The following is a 15582-nucleotide window of genomic DNA, read 5'->3' as shown; positions in this document are numbered from 1 at the left end:
TAGACGGCATTTTGTAAAAAAAAATATATTTTATATGAAATCAACATCCTAAAATTGTCAAGTATATATATACTTGGCTATTTTAGGATGTTGATTTCATATATATATATAATTTTAGGATGTTGATTTCATATAAATATATATCGTCAAGCTTTCGATCCATTACTACATACTTTTGCCGATAACTGTAAAAATATAATCATTTTTAAATATGAATAAATCTTAAACCACACTTTAACTTTGACTTGTAATTCAAATACTTGTGTATTTGAATTGTGTAATACTTGTGCAGGAATTTTCGTTTTCTTTTAAGGACAAGTCCACCCCAACAAAAAGTTGATTCGAATAAAGAAAATCCAACAAGGATAACACTGAAAATTTTATCAAAATCGGCTGTAAAATAAGAAAGTAATTATGACTTTTTAAAGTTTCGCTTTTTTCACAAAACAGTTATATTCACATCCTTGTCGGTATGCAAATGTGGAGACTGATGACAGGCTAACTCACTATTTCTTTTGTACTTTATTATGAAATGTGAAATATTACAATTTCCACCTGTTTAATATGGTTCAATCACTGAGTTGGTCCTTATATTGTCAAATATGTAAAAAATGAAATATTGTTTAATTCAAACAATAAAAAACAAAACTTGAGAAATAGTGAGTGCAGGACATGATCGCCTGTGTCATTTGATGTCACTGAGTTATGCATATCACTGTTTTGTGGAAAATAAGCGAAACTTTAAAATGTCATAACTTTCTTATTTTGCATCCGATTTTGATGAAATTTTCAGCATAATGCTTGTTTGATTTTTCTCTATTCAAATCAACATTTTTTGCTGGGGTGGACTTGACCTTTAAGTAGAAATTTTCTAACTCTGTACGGGCAGTCGACCGTAGTCGATGGTGTCCATTTGATTGTACTCACTTTCTTTTAATTGTTTGAATTATACAATATTTCATTGACAATAAAAAATTGACTGAACCATATATAGTTTTAAACAATGCTAATTCCACATGTTCAGGAAGGAATTAATCGTTTTTTCACCTCACCGTATAGGAGAAATTAGAATATTTCATATTTCATATAAATATTAAAATACTAAAGAAATAGTGAGTGGATGACGTCATCAATCTCCTCATTTGCATACCGACCAGGATGTGCATATAACTGTTTTTGTGAAATTAAGCGAAACTAAAAAATGTCATAACTTTCTTATTTTACATCCAAATTTTGATGAAATTATAGTATTATGCTTGTTGGATTTTTCTCTTTTCAACTTTTTGATATGGTATATGCCAATGGGGGTGCATGCATGGGCAGATTTGTCCATTAAAATGATTTCCTTAATATCCCAATTTTGTTTTGCTTGGTTTCTGTGTATAAACATAGTAAATGATGTACATGCGTGTTAAACAGTGAAAAAATCCTCAGTATGGACAACAAAGTTAGGTACCAATTATTTTTCGTCGCGAAATTGTAGAGGGCAGCAACACGAATTCTGAAATATTCTGAAATAATCGCACGACGAGGAATTCGTACTCGTAGCTGTCGACCCGTTTGTAATTTGTAAAAGAATAATAAAATAATGGGCGTCGAAGTAAAAACTATTAAAGAAGGGAATGGTAAGAACATTCATAATATGATGTATTTTATTAGATATGAAATAGATTATTCTTGATTTAACTATTGCTCTGACTTCAATGCCCCTTTATTTTTTGTGTGCAGTCGCGCGACGCGTCGCAGTTTCAACATGTTGTTCAACTAAAAGGAAGGCCTGGGTTGTGGGGGGCGCGCGGGCCGATGACATGGCCGTGGCGTGGGCTGTGCCGATGATTACTAGACCATTGGTAGACAGCTGGCAGCCGTCTGTTTCGAGGAGTTTTTTAACATTTTTTTTTTTTTTTAATTTCTCCTCATACACAGACGGCTCGCTAGCGTGCAGCCACCATTAGGGGACTTGCAATGCAAAATCCCCCCGTCGGGGCTCTTCAATTTTTGTCTTTAATGAGTAAAAATTTTGAAAATTAACGCGACCAAAATGCAAATTAATATTCCCTCTTGGCATCAATTGCCAAAAAACCGAGAAAAATCAAGTTAAAAGGAACAAAAACAGTGACTTACCTCGGCTGTCGCGCAAATTCACTTCCCCGTTTTATCCGATCTTAAGTACATAAACATATATGGCCATTGAGTCCCCTGTACAGATCGCGCTAGAACTTCGGTCTCTGTATTTGGTGAGTGAAGCCAACGGAGTTCAGCTGAACAACCAAAATTAACAGAGACCGAAGCTTTTGGTCTAGACCATTGGGTGATTTCAAGTTCGGTGTTCGGTGTTGGTGTTGAGACCGTAAAAAGGCCGCTGAACCGAGCTCCAACACCGAGCTGGGTTCAGAGGAATGATACCGATTGCGTTGTCGATAGCACATGACGTCCCGCCTCTGCGCTGCGCTGCTAAATGAGTAGGCCTAAATCATCTCAACTTCACGCGAGAAGTCTCGACGACGAAAATGAAATCGGAGAGAAATGCATTAAATTCTCATCGTACAGAATACCAATGTTTTAATTAATTCAAGAATTCGAAAGAGTGAACATTATTCTTCATCAAAATATATACAGCTCAAATGATTTGTACTCATCTTATTCTTAACTATAACTGTAAAAGCTAATTTTACGGGAATGTTTCATCGTGTTCGCCGCCTGTTCACGAGCTTGAGATTGCCAACACCAACACCAACACCGAACTTGAAATCATGATTTTCCCAATCCCTGGGGGTTGGTGTTGGTGAATGGGGAAATTGCACGTAGATCGTCAACACCAGCCGCAGTGCTGGGTTCAGCAGACGACATTCAACACGAACTGCCGGAAATACGTCATATTTTCCGAGGTCAATCCCAACACCAGCCTGATTTCAAGTACGGTGTTGTGGCTGGTGTTGGTGTTGTCACAACACCAACACCAGATTTCAACACCGTACTTGAAATCACCCATTGTGCCTGTTGCATGACGAGATGAACGATACGTAGGAACGTCCTCCTGCCGCCCTAGCTCCATTCTTCCGAGATAGGAAGATTGGCGACAAATCAGCGCTTTCCGTTTCACGAAGGCAATCTTGTCTTCCAAGCCTGCGACATCGTTTGATATCGATATTATCGGAAAAATATTTAGTCTTCATCGTCACCTGAACAGTAGAGGCGCACGGCCAATAATAATATTGGAGACTGTCTCCAATGTGGGAGATTATCTCCAATATCAGAGACTTTTGTAAAGAATTTGGGTATCCAATTTCAGAGACAGTCTCCAGTTTTGGAGTCCAATTTCCTTTGTTTACATTTGCTGCAAAAGGATTACCTTGGCGGCAAATAAAAATGTGATAAGCAGATTCCTCATGAAAAATTACCCCTTTTCACCGTCTACTTTAAAAATTCACCGTCTACTTTTATTTTGATAAGGAATTTTGTTGTCAATCACACACAAAACAAATGGGCTTCTGACCTCAGTGAGACAAAATTTTGGGTGGAAAAAATCATACTTTTGTTGGTGTTGTTTTCTTGTCCTTTTGCAAAGCAAGTCTCCCATGTGGGAGATTGTCTCCCCTATTGGAGAGAGTCTCCCATATTGGAGAGAGTCTCCCATATTGGCTGTGCACCTCTACTGCTGAATCATGAATGAACCTTTTTATTTTGAAATTACGACTTTTCAATTTCATAAAATCATTTCAATTACGGTAATGGAGATCAAATATTAATTTGTTGTTTATTACCGATAGTAGAAATGATGTATGGATTATGGAGCTTACTTTATGAGGTACAAGGAGAACAAAAATTGAAGATTCACAAACATACCTGGATGAAATCGAAATTCCCCTACCTAGAACACGGTGCCCTTTTAGGCCTTTAACTTTAAGGACAGCTTTCATTGATATTCCAACGAAAGAGACCCTTGTCCGGGAAATAAAAATTGAAGTAACTAAGTAATTTCAGCATTGTATTATTTCAATATTCTGATTTTTTGTCTCACCTGCATAGCAGAGTGAGACTATAGGCGCCGCTTTTCCGACGGCGGCGGCGACGGCGGCGGCGGCGTCAACACCAAATCTTAACCTGAGGTTAAGTTTTTGAAATGACAGCATAACTTAAAAAGTATATGGACCTAGTTCATGAAACTTGGCCATAAGGTTAATCAAGTATTACTGAACATCCTGCCTGAGTTTCATGTCACATGACCAAGGTCAAAGGTCATTTAGGGTCAATGAACTTAGACCATGTTGGGGGAATCAACATCAAAATCTTAACCTAAGGTTAAGTTTTTGAAATGTCATCATAACTTAGAAAATATATGGACCTAGTTCATGAAACTTATACATAAGGTTAATCAAGTATCACTGAACATCCTGCATGAGTTTCACATCACATGACCAAGGTCAAAGGTCATTTAGGGTCAATGAACTTTGGCCGAATTGGGGGTATCTGTTGAATTACCATCATAACTTTGAAAGTTTATGGATCTGATTCATGAAACTTGGACATAATAGTAATCAAGTATTACTAAACATCCTGTGCAAGTTTCAGGTCATATGATCAAGGTCAAAGGTCATTTAGGGTCAATGAACTTTGGCCAAATTGGGGTATTTGTTGAATTACAGCCATAAATTTGAAAGTGTGTTGGTCTAGTTCATAAAACTTGGACATAATAGTAATCAAGTATCACTGAACATCCTGTGCGAGTTTCAGGTCACATGGTCAAGGTCAAAGGTCATGTAAGGTCAAAGAACTTTGGCCACGTTGGGGGTATTTGTTGAATTGCCATCATATCTCTATAAGTGTATTGGTCTAGTTCATAAAACGTGGAAATAAGAGTAACCAAGTATCACTGAACATCTTGTGCGAGTTATAGTAGTTTTCAAAATCAGCACTGCTGCTATATTGAATCGCGTGATGCAGGTGAGACGGCCAGAGGCATTCCACTTGTTTATAGAATACGTGGTCGTGTAGTTCATCTAAAGTGATAATTTGCAAATTATGCTTTAAATGTTATTTGTTGATGTATAAACAGGGTTTGAATGGAATGAACCAAATCAACCTTGCTGATTGTATGAGACTAAAAAGGAAATATGAGAGGCTGCGTGTGAAAAGTCAAATTTATTTATTTTGTTCATCAGAAATAACGCAAGAAATATAAATGTGAGTGTTTAGAGTATAGATCTAAACATACATTTGCATGAAAATTAAGTTTAAAGGTCAAGTCCACCCCAGAAAATTGTTGATTTGAATCGATAGAGAAAAATCAAACAAGCATAACGCTGCAAAGTTCATCGAAATCGGATGTAAAATAAGAAAGTTATGACATTTTTAAGTTTCGCTTATTTTTCACAAAACAGTTAAATGCGCAACTCAGTGATATGCAAATGAGAGAGTCGATGATGTCCATCACTCACTATTTCTTTTGTTTTTTATTGTTTGAATTATACAATATTTCATTTTTTACAGATTTGACAATAATGACCAACTTGACTGAACCATATATTATCGAACAATGCTAATTCCACATGTTCAAGAGGAATTGATTGTTGTCTCACTTGACATCGAGAAGAAAATCAGAATATTTCACATTTCATATAATAAAATACAAAAGAAATAGTGAGTGGATGACATCATCAGTCTCCTCATTTGCATACCGACCAGGATGTGCAAATAACTGTTTTGTGAAATAAAGCGAAACTTTGAAATGTCATAACTTTCTTGTTTTACATCCGATTTTGATGAAATTTTCAGCGTTATGCTTGTTAGATTTTTCTCTTTTTATTCAAATCCACTTTTTGTTGGACTGGACTTGTCCTTTAAGTAACCGATGACAATCAAAATATGAAATTTGCTGCAAAGATGTCAAGTGGGTAAAGTAGCATTACAATAATAAAACATAGAAAAATATGTGAAATCAATTGAACGGGGAAAATACTATTTACAGAAACAATGCTAAAAATGACAATGATCATAAACATTGGTCATCTTTAAAGTTGAAAACTTTATAAGCTTCAAGAATATAAAAAAAGATTATGTTCAACATTTCAAAGATAAGGAGTCGAGACATTGCTTTAACATGAAATAGGCCTACCCTACGAAGTACGATTAAAATGAGCCTTTTCGTATGGACTTTCCATAACCCTGTCTATCATAGGTACAATGAACTTAACTTTATTTATAATGATTGTGATGGATTCATAAGCTACATGTATAGGCCTAATACTTTTAATTCAATTAGTTATTTTGTTACCGGCAGATTTTTTTTTCATTCATCACTTTTTCACCAATTCAACAATTTTCATTGATTGAAATCAATCTCAGCAAAAAATAATCATGATAAAGAAAATAAATTGAATATAAAGAAATGATTTAGCATGTTTAGTAACGTCTTAAAGGGGAATCCAACCCAAATAAAAACTAGTTTTTATAAGGAAAAGAAAAATCAGACAAGTTGATAGGTGAAAGTTTGAACAATATTGGACAAACAACAAGAAAGTTATGAATTTTTAAAAGTTGTAAATATTGGTAATCACTATACCCATGGAGACTTCAAATTGGCCGCATATGGGATGTCATAGTGATGTAAGGCAAGGACTACTCTTCCATGTACTCCAATACATATTATGGCTAAAATGTCATTTTTCCCAAAAGTTTTATTTCAAATTATATTTTTCTTTCATGAGGACATAAAACAATATACTACCTGGGTTATATTTAGATTACTGCCCCAGGGGAATGGGTACTTAGGAGAAAACCACAAATCCTTGATAATAAAGTACATGGCCTATGGGAAAGTTTTCCTTGCCCCTTGTCATAATTTACTTACCCAGTTGCCAATTTGAAATCTACATAGTATTAGTGATCTCAATTTTAAAGCAGCTATAACTTTCTTATTGCTTGTCCGTTTTCTTTCAGACTTTCACCATTCTGTTTAATTTATTTTTCTCCTTCCCAACACAACATTTTATGGCCAAGGCTGGATTCCCCTTTAATTTTGTATCATGTTTTATTATTATTTTTTTTTTTTGCTGAACGTTATAAACACATGTTTTCTTTACCATACATATTTTTTTCATAATATTTATCTATGATAAAGCATGGGGGGTCAGAGAGGTTGCCACCCATTTTGATATCTCAAGTATGGTTTTAAAAAAATGGAAAAGGGGTGGGGAAAGAGGTAGAAAATGTGAGGAAATAAAAGAAAACATATTTAAAACAAATTACTTGGGCCTAGATTACCCCAGACTGCCCAGAGAAAAATGACATCTGTTTTGAAATTGATGCTAGCCACGTGACTTGGCCCCATCCAAGCCCCATTCAAGATAAAATGCGTCTGAGTGCAATTGCATGACCCCCAAAAATGTTTAAAGGTGATATGCCAGTGTGGCTTGCCGTAAACGCATTTTCTCTCAATGCCAACGGTGGCGGGCGGTGTGCAAAGAAGATCATGCCTACGTACAGTATATAGGACATGTCTGGAGGTGTCTTTCCAAGGACCATTCTTCGTATCGCCCAAATTGGTTTTGTGAAACAATTGAGCGATATCTTGTTCTTACGTAGAATGGTTCTACGAAAGACCCTTTGATGCAACAGGCCCCATGCTCATGCATGCCGCGCGTTTGTGCTCGTGTGTGACATTGACTCGGGGGCGGTATTCTGAAAACCATTTTAATTTACGGTGTTTTTAATAGCTAGCTAGCTTACATGATTGGTATTCTGAAAACCATGTGAGCATGAAAAAACATGTGGACCAAGACCAAGTGGTAACACCGCAAATTTCATTGAAATACGCTACCAGGACGCTCAGCCTCGGGCGATGGCGAGGGTAGCCAGGAGGCTCCTAGTCGTAGAGAGTAAAAATCATTTGCTAACGTATGCTTACGCTCAACGGAGCCTGGAATCGCTTCCCATACATCTACACACACCGCCAAAAAACCTGAAACTTTCGCCCCCAAGATTTCTACTTTCCTTCTAAAAGATCTAGATCTAGCCCTAAATCAAGTAGATCTACCTGGGATACAACTTCATTTCCGACATTTCTACGCTATCGATTTAATTTTTAAACAAGAATTCATAAAAAAAATGAAAATAATATTATGAAAAGATGGAAGAGACTTGCCCGATGTTTACGCCGCCATATTGTTTCCTATCGTTCTTCCCCAACGTTAAATTATGCATTTAATATATTGATAAATAATCACACATACAGACCTACATGTGTGATATGGCATTGCGCAACAACACCCCGGGCAACAACACTCCCAACAAAATCGGACACGGACTCACTCCTTGCCCTTTCTTGAAAATGTCTCAAAATTGGTGATTTGAAGCCGGTTCTCAATTCATCACATGTATAAAATCTCTTCCGAATCGAAAATGGTGAAGGCGATGATCTTATTCATGTGCCTAGCAAGACCCGCGACCTCCGCGCATGCACAATTCGAATTGACATTTACATATATTATACAGTGCGTCCCACAAAAAAGGAAATCGAGGTTTAGCGATGATTTATCATAACTAAATCAAAAATACAATAGTTTTGTAAATGACCAGCTCAGATGTCTTATACAGGTGATAATCATTTATATTATGATCGTCCTACAATCTCTGAAGAAAAGAACAAAATATTAAAGTGAAAAGAATTTGGCTTTTACATTGGATCACCAGTTGAGAAGGACTTCTTGAGCCAAGCTTTTTTTTGGATAGCCTGGCCTATTCTTCAAAGACTGGCAAATTGTTGAGCTTGTTTAGCAATTATTTTTGTGTTTTCTTCACTAATAACAGGAGGCCAGCCCCAAAAAGGTCAGACAGTCCAGGTTCACTATACTGGTAAGTTTTGATATTTTTTAATTTACTTTTTTTTCCTCTCTGCCCACTGTTTCCCTTTATGACAGATGATATCATTCACCTAATACCCATATTTACCATATTTTAATGTTTCTTTTTGTCTCACCTGCGAAGTTCAGTAGAGACCTGCATGTAGTGATCACTTTTCCTGTTGGTCTGTCAGTCTGTTTATTTTAATAGTTTTATACAAAAACGGTACAAGGTTGTTGTGCAACTTGCTCTCATTTCTTTATTTCTGCATCAGTTACATGTATGTTTACACTTGCTGCAAATGATCCTCTGGTAATACCAAATTACCATGTGTGTTGTTGAGGATATTGGGGTCAAAAGGTCCAGTTTTGGTTTAACTTGCTCTCATTTCTTTATTTCTGCATCAATTATGTTCACACTTGGTACATATGATCCTTGGGTAATACCACATGTGTGTCCATTAGGGGTCAAAAGGTCAAGTGATATGAGGTCATGTCCATCCTTTTTTTAAAGTTTTTGTTTATTAAACTCGCTCTCATTTCTTTATTTCTGCATCTGTTGTATTTTAATGTACACTGGGTAAAATATTCCTTGGGTAGTACCACATGTGTGTTTGTAAGTAATTATTTGTAAGAATGGTATTCAGGTTAAAGATCATCTAGGGGTCTGATTTTGCAAACTGCATTTTCAAGCAAGAAATCGTGTTTTTTTTCTCAAAAGCATTTATTTACAACTGCTTGACAATTCCTCTGCCATGTTTAATATTGAAATCACCTCCCATATGAACTACAGGAACCCTTACAAACGGGGAACAGTTTGACTCCTCAAGAGACCGTGGAAAGCCATTTGAATTCAAACTTGGGCTAGGCCAGGTTATCAAAGGATGGGATGAAGGTGTAGCCAAGGTAATCATTCTCCTGTATTTAGCCGAGTCAACTTTTTGCCAGATCTGTAGCATTTCTCACCCAAAATATGTGTACATTGTAATGTTTTCAAAAAATATACATAGTATGTTCTCCCCAAATTTGGGTTCTTTTCCCGTATTGAGGATATTGCACTTTGTTTTTGAGGCATGCGAGCAAGATTGAACATTGCTGCGTGCTTTAGACAATGTGTGCACTAAATCGCTCTCCTAAAAACTGAAATCTGTGATTCTGTTTAGGTCTTAAAAAAATTTGCATAGTTTAATAAACACAATATGTTTGATGTCTAGACAAGTTACATATAAATTGTCTATACACGTAACAGTCGCAAAACACAAATTTTCTTTTATTTCAGTGGGGGGCATGATGATGGGCGATTGCATTCTTAAAAAAACAAACAATTTACCCCCACAGGAGGTATTGTTAAGAATGTCTTCATAACTGAGAAAATAAATAGATCAATCAAATGAAACTAAGGTATTGGGGCGATCAAGTATCACTGATCATCTTGCACAAGTTTCAGGTCACATGATCATTTAAAGGACAATGAACTTTGTATTTTATTATCTTATGGATAATAATCCATCCTAGTTGTTGTCAGAGTCATCACTGTTGCTACACGAGACTGCCAGAGGACTTCCACTTGTAATACTTTCCTGTGTTAATTTTCCTTGCAGATGTGTAAGGGAGAAAGAGCCACGTTGACCTGTTCTCCAGATTATGCCTATGGAGCCAGTGGATACCCCCCAGTATATCCTTTTTTTTACTTCAATACAAGATGTCCCAGAAAAAAAAGAGAATGGTGGATTTTAAAGTAAATGTTCACATATATATACACATCCTTCAAGACGCATGGCTATTTAACAGTGCCATTCTCGCAGAGGGACACATTATAAGATGGATGTATAGAGCTTGATATACAGTGTGTATCAATAAAAACGGGACAGTTTTTAAAAATCATAATGTCTATATTTTGATGTTAATGGATGCTCTTAGGTCTTATCTTTCAAATGCCATTAGAAAAAAATAAGATTAGTTCATGCTTGAGCGAACACGGAACGTTTTTGTCAGGGGTTCAAAAAAAGGCTTGCGCCAAAATGGCAGAAAATGAGAAAATGTGATCATCAGACTTCTTGCTAATCAGCAGACTCCTCTTAACCTTTTCATTATCTTTGTCATAATTCTTAATTCTGTCAAAATTCATTTACAAACCTATTGATTTACTTGAATTATTTTGTTGGGATGTCTTTTAGCACTGAATATTCCTTCATAAAATTGTTAACCCAGGTAATGGGATTTGCTTTGTTAATGGGAGAGCTTGTAATTTCTTAAACTCATTTCATTTTGTGCTACAAAGTTCATGGTGCCTTAAAAAAACATGAATCCTTTCCTGTTAATTAATATTGTCCTGTCAAGCGCACAATTTAACTTGTTCAAGGAATCAATGTCCAATTGACAATATGATTAATTTCTCGGCATTTGAAAGATAAGATTTAAGGGCATCTATTAACATAACAAAAATAGACATCATAATTTCAAACAAAATTTTGATAGACTTTTCAAAACTGTCCCGTTTTTATTGATAAGCACTGTAATGAATAAACAGGGGTAGCTGAGGGGTGACCGGTACATGATTCTATGGGATTGATGTATTCTTAGCCCTATCTAGGCCGGAGGCCCCCTCCAACGATGCGTGCAATATTTTTGCCGCGTGAATTTTTTTGACCGCGCCACTCTCTGACCTTTTATTTTAAAGTATTGCACATCTTGTGAGACCAATTTTGCGACGCCCGGGTACACGGTTCCGAAACTATGCAACATTGTGTAAGTGCATGTTTGACCAAAAATTGCTCAAAAACTTGATTTTATGTACAAAGTCAATGCAATTGTGTTTTCAACCAAAAAATCATATATGTATGATTATTGTTAGTTTTGCTGGACTATTAAAATGGATTTATTTTATGCTGTTTATGATCTCAAGAGTCCCTGACAAAGTTCATTGAAAAAACAATGAAAAACAAAAAGTACAAAAATCAAATGAAGAAGAAATGGCAAAAAGCAATATAATACATACAAAATTGATCTGATAACGCAATTTGTATCTCGCCTGCATCAGAGCGAGACTAAAGGCACCGCTTTTCCGATGGCGGCGGCGTCGTCAACATTGAAATCTTAAACCAAGGTCAAGTTTTTGAATTGTCATCATTACTTAGAAGATATAAGGATCTAGTTCATGAAACTTAATCATAAGGGTAATCAAGTATTACTGAACATCCTGTATGAGTTTCAGGTCACATGACCAGGTCAAAGGTCATTTAGGGTCAACAAACTTACACCATGTTTGGGGAATCAATATCGAAATATTAACCAAGGTTAAGTTTTTGAAATGTCATCATATGGACCTAGTTCATGAAACTTGAACATCCTGCGAGTTTCAGGTCACAAGACCAAGGTCAAAGGTCATTTAGGGTCAACAAACTTTGGTAATGTTGGGGGTATTTGTGGAATTGTCATAACTTTCAAAGTTTATGGATCTAGTTCATGAAACTTGGACATAAAGAGCAACCATGAATCCCTGCATATCCTGTATCCATTTCAGGTCACATGACCAAGATCAAAGGTCATTTAAGGTCAATGAACTTTGGCTGTAATGGGGGTATTTGTTGAGTTGGCATTACATTAGAAAGTTTATGGATATACCAGTAATTCATGAAACGATAGACATACATGTAAGGGTAATCAAGTGTGGATGATTGTTTTACATACGTCTTGGGTCATATGATCATGGTCAAAAGTCATGTTGGGTCAATGGACATACAGTAGTATTTTATTATCATATGAATGTATTTTTTTGTGAATAATTATTCAATAGCTGTTTTCAAAGTCAGCACTGATGCTATATTGAATCGCGTAATGCAGGCAAGACTGTCAGAGGCGTTCCATTTATTACCATACAACTAGTCAACTACCCTTCATTATGAAATGGCTTCTGAGCTTTGACTGGAAAGTTTTCCACTATGCCATTCTGACCCCAAAGGTTTAAAGTTGTAACGTGCCATGTATTAACACATTTTTTCTTGAGATTTATGCCTCTGGGCAATAAACTCTCGATTAACTCTAACTTGTGCTTACTATCTTTTGAAATCATATTTTCCTTAACGGCTATTTCCACTATCCCTCCAAATTCAACATTGGTCTTCGATGTGGAGCTTCTTAACTTCTTTTAATGATTCCGAAGACAGACATCGACATGCCCCTCAATGAATGTTATATGGAGTAGATTTTAGTGGTTTGTTTCTCTATCCCGTTGTTTGTACCTCAGGTATCGCATTTGGAACACATTGTAGATCCACACCATCCAACCATCTAAAAACAACTAGCCACCTTTTTACATGTGTCTCACCAATTTTATAGTTGAAAATATTTCTATCGTGATGTAAAAAGGAATAGAATATCGTAACATACAGTATAACAGGGTGCTTTTCAATTTGCCTATGATAAATATTTTCAATGTTTGTTTACTTGTTGGTTTCCTAGGAGAACGTCATTGTTGAGCTTGCTCTTTAATGATGATGCATACCAGGGATGTAGTCGGAAGCTGACCTCGAGGCCGCATTTTGCCAGCCTTGGTCTTGGCCCGAGTCCCGCGTACAACACCTATGGGAGAAGGTTTTCTCCAGCGGCCTAATGACTCGGAACTACTGGCCTAGACTACATCCTTGATGCATACATTAGGGGAGGGGGGGCTCAGTTGATACGCTGTAGCAAAAAGTCATCAAATAACACAGCAGGACCCTGTTGCCTTAAAGTTACTATTACCATAACTTTGCCATTCAATGGTAACTACCATGGTAACGCTGATCAACAGCCAATCACAACTAAGGATTACATGCAAGTTACCGTTGCCTGGCAAAGCAACTTTTATGCAATGGGGACCAGATGATTCTTTGCAGGTTATAGCTTGAATTTAGTCCCAATTAACTAGTCCATGGAAAATACACTTAATAAATGGTTCATTCTACATGGTTTTCAGGCATTCATTATTCTATAGTGGCATTCCTGCTTACTTTGGATAGTGGAGGCTGAAGATTTTATTAACAGTGAGCTCGGACTACTATGTTAAGGTGACATACATGTACATTTAACAATAAAATGTTGGTACTTGTTTTATTATATGTTATTCTGTTTAATTATATAAAATGCTTGAATAAGAGTCTTTTTGACAATTATTTCGAAATGTATGGTTCATTTACAAACTGAATAGATGGGCGCTCTTTCATGGTTTCATGTGCACCAACTTGCATTGCCCTTATTGCCTAGCAGTCAATTACCAAATCTTTACTAGCGATTTTTCAATCAGTGGTCTTAATTTTTGCATACAAGCAGTCGTTTCCTTCTCCTCGGGAGCCAACAAATGTGAACTGCCAACCAGCATTTCATGTCATTAGATTGCTCCCTAAAAGTCAGTCCATATTGGATCACTAAAGAGACTTCACACTAGTACTATGGTCAAGGTTGCTTAGTGATGGTCAAGTGATTGTCCTGACCATTTTGGACCTTATACGGTACGGTAACTTTTAGGCAGTCTGTTCTGCGGTTATCTTGTCAAGCTGTGTCCCAGCAATGTTTTGGTCGGGTTCTGTCAAGAGTCATGTAACCTTCACTGAGAAACCTACACTTAGCCAGCCATAACCATAGCGCTAGTGTGGAAGCTGTACTATACATGTTGTACACCAGTGTGCATAAATGAGTTCGCTCTTCTACATGTATGCACTATGTATAATACGATGTACCTCTTTTTAGAAATAATTCTGCAAGATTTCTTGATTTCTTCAAGCTTTATGTTGAGACATTGGAATTCTATCCAGTAGGCGGTTTTGAAACATGCAAGTTACAAATCACAGTGCAACATATGTATACCCAAATTTTGGTCTTGAAGCAACGCCATGTAAGTCTTTTAATATGTCGAAAAACAATCAAGAATCACATCTGACGAAAAAATCACTCAAATACATTGTACATGTACAATGTTAATACACTTTGATGACAACAACTATTGTGCAAGGAAATTAAAAAAAAAAAAAAAATTTACACCTGTCTTTGTATCCTGTACTACATGTATATAGTGAAGACCTGCAAGGCCTTTACTTTTCGGTTGCATGGCTGTAGCCAAGATAAGAAATTGAATAACACTGCACTTCATTAGTCCTTTGCATCGTGGGGGAAACATGTGTATACTCAAATAGCTTGCATGAATATTATCTATTTCATTTGAGTTGACTGTATAATGCTATAAAGTTATCAACTTGTCATTGTCTTGCAATATCTCTTCATTCTCCTGTTTAAGCCATTGATATTACCACCCTGTTATGTTTTCAGTGTATATTTTTGTTATGATTTTAACAGCTCTGATGGCGTTTTAGGCATCAGGCATTCGCTGTAGATTTTGTTTCCTTTTTGCATTATCTTTGATAATATTTTGATTTCATCCCATTGACCGGACCAATTGATATTTCAGTCATTCTACATGATTTTTTTACATTTTTTTTCATGGCAGATGAATACTCGCAATTTGAAATCCAATTAAATACTATTCTGCTCACTCTAAGTGTTGTACTCATTGATTATTCATTATTGTTTGTGGTGCCTTTTTATTAAATACTGCATTTGCTTGAATTATATCCTGCATACCCAGAATCAGTTACATCTATACATCAATCATGAATAGAGAAAAAATAAAATGCTCTTTGTATATTTTGTGAAAAGGTAAATCAATAAATCAAATTAGTTGATGAATTGTTTGACAATTTTTCTGGCT

The 15582-nt window shown here is 36.2% G+C and overlaps 1 protein-coding gene across 1 annotated transcript; it reads left to right on the top strand.

Annotated features, from left to right (window-relative positions):
* Nucleotides 1–1499: 1499 nt before the first annotated feature.
* Nucleotides 1500–15372, top strand: LOC129279962 (peptidyl-prolyl cis-trans isomerase FKBP1A-like). Its single transcript, XM_054916023.2, has 5 exons — nt 1500–1625; nt 8809–8853; nt 9634–9746; nt 10442–10515; nt 12937–15372. The coding sequence occupies exons 1-5, from the start codon at nt 1589–1591 to the stop codon at nt 12989–12991; spliced, it is 324 nt and encodes a 107-aa protein (XP_054771998.2). The 5' UTR covers nt 1500–1588; the 3' UTR covers nt 12992–15372.
* Nucleotides 15373–15582: the final 210 nt, after the last annotated feature.

Source organism: Lytechinus pictus, chromosome 17 (genome assembly GCF_037042905.1).
Source record: "Lytechinus pictus isolate F3 Inbred chromosome 17, Lp3.0, whole genome shotgun sequence".
NCBI classification, from domain to species: Eukaryota; Metazoa; Echinodermata; class Echinoidea; order Temnopleuroida; family Toxopneustidae; genus Lytechinus; species Lytechinus pictus.
The sequence above is the reverse complement of the archived record's forward strand: the minus strand, read 5'-3'. Positions and strand labels throughout refer to the sequence as shown.